This window comes from Lactuca serriola, chromosome 3 (genome assembly GCF_051521515.1).
Source record: "Lactuca serriola cultivar US96UC23 chromosome 3, Lser_US96UC23_V15, whole genome shotgun sequence".
Lineage (NCBI taxonomy): Eukaryota > Viridiplantae > Streptophyta > Magnoliopsida > Asterales > Asteraceae > Lactuca > Lactuca serriola.
In genome coordinates this window covers 49593116-49600406 of record NC_136410.1, presented here as the reverse complement: position 1 = coordinate 49600406, position 7291 = coordinate 49593116, and the positions used below count along the sequence as shown (strand labels likewise).

At 36.9% G+C, this 7291-nt stretch overlaps 1 protein-coding gene across 1 annotated transcript; it reads right to left on the bottom strand.

The window, feature by feature from the left end:
• Positions 1–383: 383 nt before the first annotated feature.
• Positions 384–2735, bottom strand: LOC145095229 (pentatricopeptide repeat-containing protein At3g09040, mitochondrial-like). The gene has a single exon (XM_079033146.1). It carries the CDS (start codon positions 2733–2735, stop codon positions 384–386), a length of 2352 nt encoding a protein of 783 aa, XP_078889272.1.
• Positions 2736–7291: the final 4556 nt, after the last annotated feature.

Genomic DNA, 7291 nt, shown 5'->3' with positions numbered 1-7291 from the left:
CAGGAAACAGGTGACAAAATCTAATGAGCAGCTGAAGAAGCAGATGAAGGAGAATCGGGAGAAGGAGATGACTGAGGTCATGTATCAATGTTTGACTGGAAAAGGTTCGATTACAAATTTGAGCCTCCCTGATTTGAATGATCTAGGTGGATTGGTGGATCAAACCCTTAAACACATTTCCAGAAGGATTGAGTCCCTTAAAAAACCCGTTTCCGGTAAAGCACCATCACCAACTGAGATGCTTGCACTTGAGAAACGATATATGACAGTGGATAATGTGAGTGGTTATGTGTCCCTCTTCTATGAATAATAAAATAAAGTACATTGCTATTTGCTATAATTTACTTTTTTCTTCTGCTATGTGACTTCTATCTGTCCCTCTTCTATATGCTAACCCAACTAGAACCCACGTCTTTTCTAATGTCTTTATCAATCATCTCCTTCCTCACCTTCCAACTATCTTCCCACTTACCTTCTTCACAATAAATATTTGACAACATTACATACCCCTCAGCATTTTTCTCTGGAAACAACTCTAATAATTTCTTCACACCCATTTTCCCTAACTCTTTTTCTCCATGTATCCTACACCCATTAACAAATGATCTCCATATACCCGGCCAAGATTGATAAGGCATCCCCTCAATCACCCTTTTGGCTTCTTCCAGATACCCATTTCTTGACAACAAATCAACAAAGCAACCGTAGTTATCAGGGAAAGGATCCATTTTGTAATCCAACACAATCGATCTGAATAACATACGCCCAACATCAACAAGACCCACATGACTACATGCCGATAAAACCGACACAAATGTCGATTGACTTGGCTTTAGATTCATCGATTTCATCCTCTCATAAACTTCGATTGCTTCCGTTACAAGACCATGATTAGCATACGCCATTATCATCGTATTGAAAAGCGCCACGTCAGCGAATCTCCATGATTCATGAAACCCGATGGTTGCACTTGTGATATCACCGCTTTTTCCGTATGCATCAATGAGTGCACTCGCGACATATTCGTCTTTATCGAGCCCAATTCTGAACACTTGACTGTGAACCGATTTTGTTAGGTTTAGAGATGCGATTGTAGCACACGTGTTTAAAACACTAACAAATATGAATTTATCGGGATTTTTTGAGTCGGCTTTTAGACGATTGAAAACCTCAATGGCTTCCTTCGTGTAGCCTTGATCCACTAATGCTGAAATCAAACTTCCCCAAGTCACTATGTCCATTTTATCATCAAAAAACGCATATGAATCGGTTAGGAATCCGGATTTAGCATAACCATGGACTAATGAGCTGCACACGTGTCCATTGGAAGCAAAACCAGATTTGATTATAATCCCATGAACTTGTCTACCTGTTTGAATGTTTTCAGTCTTGAAACATGCTTCAAGGGCACATGAGAAGGTATACTCATTTGGTTCAATGGTTGAACTTGAACCCCATAAGTTCATGAAAAGCTTAATGGCTTCAAGATCACAACTCAAGTTATACCCATGGATCATCTCGTTCCAGTTCTGCAAGTCTTTAGAAGGCAAGGAATTGAAAATCAAACGTGCAGTTTCTTTGGCACCACATCTACAGAACATGCCAATAAGACAATTTGAGACATTTGGATCATCATGTAAACCAATACGGAATGCAAGACCAAAGAACTGTAGACCGAGGTTGACCACATGAGCATCCCCACACATTCGGAACAAGATTGAAAATGTTATACGATTAGGTTGTAAGCCCATGATCATAAGATCAGTGAACAAGGGTACAACTTGTTCTACAGAAGAAAGAGCTAAAATTGTGTTCCATGTTGCTATATCCTTGTTCTCCATTGTTTCAAAAAGCTTCCAAGCATGGTCCTTTGCATTGGTTTTATAATACATATCTATCAATGAGTTCATCAGTGTAACCATTGCTTCAAAACCCTTTCGAACAATCTGTCCATGAATCTGGCTTCCAAAGTCCAGATTAGATGTAATTGAGCATGCATTAAGAGCATGTATGAAGGTGAATTCATCCGTTGGGACTCCTTTCGAGTGCATGGAAGATACAAGATTGATAGCTTCGAAGCTATGTCCACATTGTGCATAACCTCCAACCATGGTGTTCCAAGAACCAAGATCTGAATCATTCAGACTCTCAAACAATCGTTCAGCTGCTTCAATGGCTCCATATTTGGAGTACATGTGTAGAATTGAACTACCCACAAAAACATTATTTTCCAGTCCGATCTTGACAGAAATACAGTGGATGCACAGACAAAATTCTACAGCTCCCATACTAATACCTGATTTCATGATGCTACTTAAAGCAAACTCATTAGGCATGAAATACTCAGTTCGCATCATTTCAATAAACAATCCCATAGCCATCCCATACTCACCGATTTTATTTGCTCCGGATATAATCAGACTCCAAGAAACCAGATTTCTCTCAGGCATTTCATCGAATAGCTTGCATGCATCACTGAACATTCCACATTTCATGTACGTTTTCACTAAATTGTTTTGAGAGTAAATGTCATTTGAAAAACCGTGCTTAATTTTACAGCCATGAATCTCGGTTCTAAGAGTATTTGATCTTAAACTCTCCGCCAAACTGAGAGCATAAGTTACAGTGCTTACATTCTTTAAACAAAAGCGCGAGTTGTAGAGCCTTTGTGGGTTACAGGAAGCTTGGATTGCAGAGATGGAGAAATGCCTCTTAATGGATAACAATCCGCGCATTTAGCTCATACGAAGTTCAACCCGAGCTATTTGCTTCTACACAAATGCCAATGACGGTTCTTGGCAGGTTTAAGAGTTTTGTATTCAAGAAAACGCAGTAAATGCTCCAACTCGAGGTCAGTGAGAAAGATCAAACTTTTCTTGTAACCATGGAGGTGACCTCTCTTTTAACAACACCCTGTTTATTTAGGCGGAAATATTGTTTGGAACAAGTGCAGAGGATTCTTAAACCATGTTCAGTGATGCATATTTGAAAACCCAACCGGTAAAAATCGGTTGACGCTCGAATCCGAAAACCTAATTTTAGAAAATTTCGTGTTTTGATATGAGCATTATATTAACGTAGCCGGATACAATTTCCAAGTATAATAATTTAATTGAATAATGGAAATAAGATGCTAGAATAAGCAAATCAATGAAAATAGGTTGCTCGCTCTCTCTTGCATTTAAACATGTAAGATTAAGAGTGTGTTTGTTTTTTCTGTGCAGATCTACGGGAGGTTTTCTGTCTGCGCGGCGCAGACAGACTTATAGGTTTGAAGTGCGTTTGTTTTTCTGAAGTGCGTAGACATAAAAACGTCTGCGCGAGGTCTTCACCACACAGATATGGGCCAACCTCTTTTAAAGTCTGCCAAGTTCATTTGACCTAAAAAAAAACACGAGTTTTATTTTTCCGCCTCCATTCGTCCAAGCCTCCCGTCTTTGTACACAGATAGCTCGACAACTCCATCTTCACTCCAGCAAGTTTCGCCGACCGACCGTCACCTCCGATCTGTCGCTGCACCGCCCGTCGCCACCCTCCTCTTCGGTCGCATCTCCGGTCGTCGCCTCCGAACAGCAAGCGCCACTTCTCGATTGCAGCGAACACGTATGTCGTCGTCGTCCCTCCTCTCTCTTTCAATTCAATTTCAATTCAACTTCTTGTTTGATTTGCATCATTGTTTCTCCGAAAATATTAATTTTGTTGGGTATTCCTTCATATTCAAATCTTGGAGGTGTATAATTTATCATATATTCTTGCTAAAATTGAAAATACTACATGTAAACAATTCCCAGCAAGCTGTCATTCTTGTTAAAGCTTACCTGCAAGCTGTCTTCCTGTTTTTTCACGCCTGGGATCTATAATTTTTTTTTATTGGAAGCCAATAAACAGAACTACCAAGCAAAAGATAACATATTCTTTTGTTGATTGTGAATGTGTATATGATTGTTGATTGTGTATGTATATATGATAGTGTATATGAATAAGATTGTTGATTTGTGGATGATATAATTTGTCTAGAATGTGTTAAAATCAAAGTTTTTTCTTGAAATAATGATGTTAGTTGTTGAAATCAAGCTTTTTCTTGATGAAAATTCTTATTTGCTGAATATGATAGTGTATATGTTTATGATTGTTGATTTGTGGATGATATAATTTGCCTAGAATGTTTTGAAATCAAGTTTTTTCTTGAAATAATGGTGTGAAATAATGATGTTAGTTGTTGAAATCAAGTTTTGTCTTGATGAAAATTATTATTTGCTGAATATGATAGTGTATATGTATATGATTGTTGATTTGTGGATGATATAATTTGCCTAGAATGTGTTGAAATCAAGTTTTTTCTTGAAATAATGATGTTAGTTGTTGAAATCAAGTTTTTTCTTGATCAAAATTCTTATTTGTTGAAATTGTTGTTTGATTGTTTTTTTTTTTTTTGCTAAAATTGTTGTTAGATTGTGCTGAATATGCTAAAAATTGTTTCAAATTGTTGAAATAAGAGGCTAAATTATTTTTTTTTGTTGAAATAGGAGGCTGAAAATACTTATTATTGTTTCAAATTGTTGTTGAATGTGCTAAAAATTGTTGTTGAAAATCGTTAGTTGTTGACGGTTTATTGTGAATGCTATATTGGTTATTAGAAATGGGAGATAAACATCAATGGACCAATGAGCAATTAAAATGCTTAGTGGATACTTGTATTGAAGAAGTAGAAAGTGTTGGTAGAAAAGGATTGAGTTTGCAGAAAGATTCATGGATAAGGCTTGGAAGAGTTCTTAAGGAAAAATTTGGCGTTGACTTGAGTCAAAAACAAATGAAAAATGCATATGACAATCTGAAAGCCAAATACACAGGATGGGTATATTTAAAAAACAAAACTGGTAATATATATAATTCCCAAACAAACACTTTTAACTTAACAGTCGAGGAGTGGGATGATTTTAAGAAGGTACAATCTCAAACAAACACTTTTAAACATTTATGTTTGAAGTTGCCAAATATTCTTACATTATTTTTTGTTATATTTGGGTTTAGGGGCATCCGAAGGCTGCTTCGTTGAAAACAATGCCACTGCCTTTTCCAGATCTTTGTGCTCGTCTTTTTGACAGAAATAGTGCCACCAGTAATTTTAGGAGTTACTCAACCCAATCATCTTCAGTAGCTGGAGCATTCTCTTGTCGTCTTCCACCACTTCAGATTACCGCCACCCCTTTTCTTGCATTAGATGATTATGGTGATGACACTTCTCATCATGCTAGTGAGACTTTTCATGAGCCACCACCTTCTGCTGCTTCACCTTCTGATGCTTCACCTTCTGCTGCTTCACCATCCGGTTACCCCAACAAAAGGGCTAAACCCTCAACTCCTAAAGCTCCTAGTACCTCACCGTCTGCTTCTTCACCTGATGGAACTTCTATTACTGCTGACGATTTAGCATTTGAAATGAAAAAAGGTCTACAAAGTTTGACTAAAGGGTATACAATTCCTCAATGTTTAGAGAAATTAGAGGTGCTTCAGTTAGGCCCTACAGATCCTTTACGCTTTATTGCATATCATATTTTTGGAGGGACTATGAACATGAGAGATATTACGATCAAAAGTTACTTCTCGTAATTCTTATGTACCTGTACATCCGTTATTTTTGGAATAGGGGTGTGAAACGATTGGGGGATAATGATTCAGAAATGACGGGACATGAATACACATTGGAGTTATTACATCGTAATCGTTTACAATGTGTTGAAGTGTTACGCATGTCTCACGACTCATTTGTACGACTATGTGCTCATTTTAGAGCACATTACTCATTAAAGGACAGCAAACATGTATCGGTTGAGGAAAAGATGACTATGTTTTTGATGATGATCGGCCATAATCAACATTACGTGATTATCAAGCGGAGATTTCAACACTCGAAGCAAACAATTCATAAATTTTTTTATGAAGTGTTGGAAAGAATGATGCTTTTCGCACAAGATGTTATAGTACCAACTTCTTTTAATCCGAATCCAAACATTCCAGGGCATAATAGGAGGCTACGACGAATTTTCAAAGGAGCGGTTGGTGCACTTGATGGCACTTTGATACATGCTATTGTCCCTGCCAAGAAACAAGACTTATATAGAAGTAGAGGAAAGGGAGATTGCTACCAAAATGTATTGGCAATTTGTGATTTCAATATGATTTTTACATTTGTTGTGGCCGGGTGGGAAGGGGTAGCGCGTGACTCTAGAATTTTATCAGAAGTAGTAGCTGATCCACAAGCTTCATTCCCATTTCCACCACCAGGTAATTTTTTGTTTTTTTATAAATTGTTTTTATCTTAGTTTCAAAATTGATTAGTGTTTTGCATTTTTTACAGACAAATATTATCTTTGTGATGCTGCGTATGCACACACTCGAGGATTTATAGCCCCTTATCGTAATGTGAGGTATTGGCTTGGAGATTTTCGTATAAGACGTGCATTGACCAATAAAGAAAAATTTAACCATGGACATGCAAAACTTAGGAATGTCATTGAGCGTGCTTTTGGTGTTTTGAAAGCACGTTTCCCTATATTGAAGAGGATGGCACCATTCTCGTTTGTGACACAAAGAAACATTGTCATGGCATGTTTCGCGCTTCATAATTTTATAAGGAGAGAATGACTGAGTGATGAGTATTTCGCACGATACGATGAACCCAATGTCTCGTTTCGAAATAACAATGAGACCTTTAATGATGATGAAGATGAGATTCCAACAAATGGTACTGCAGCAGACCGTGAATATATGACACGGTTACGAGATGAAATTGCTGATCAGTTGATGCACAATATAAATTGAAATTGTTATTGTTTTAAATGAAATTGGTATTGCATGAATTTTATTTCCAATGTTATATGACTTTTTTTATTAAAATTTTGGTGTTGAGAAATCTTTTTAAGTTTGTAAACTCATTTTATTTAAAATTCAGTTTATTTCAGCAGCCTGCAGACGTTAAAAAACAAACAGTCTTCTTATTGCAGACTGCAGATGTTTGGTCCACCTCTTCTGCTGCAGAGGCTTGCAGATGTGGTCCGCAGACTGCAGACGTTTTGGCTTCAGAAAAACAAACAACACCTAAGAAAATTATACATTGAAAAATAAAACTAGATAATTTGTTTAAAATTTAGATAACCTTGCTATAATCATGTAAAATTCTCAAAATTTTAATATAGTACTAGAAAGAAAGGATAGTGGGATTCTATATTTCTAAATGTATCCATATTTTAAATATATGTTGCAAACCAATGAAAGCGCGCATTCCTATTGC

What these genes read in the sequence shown, in the direction of transcription:
- LOC145095229 (XM_079033146.1), bottom strand. Translation starts at nt 2,735, where the DNA reads ATGCGCGGATTGTTATCCATTAAGAGGCATTTCTCCATCTCTGCAATC.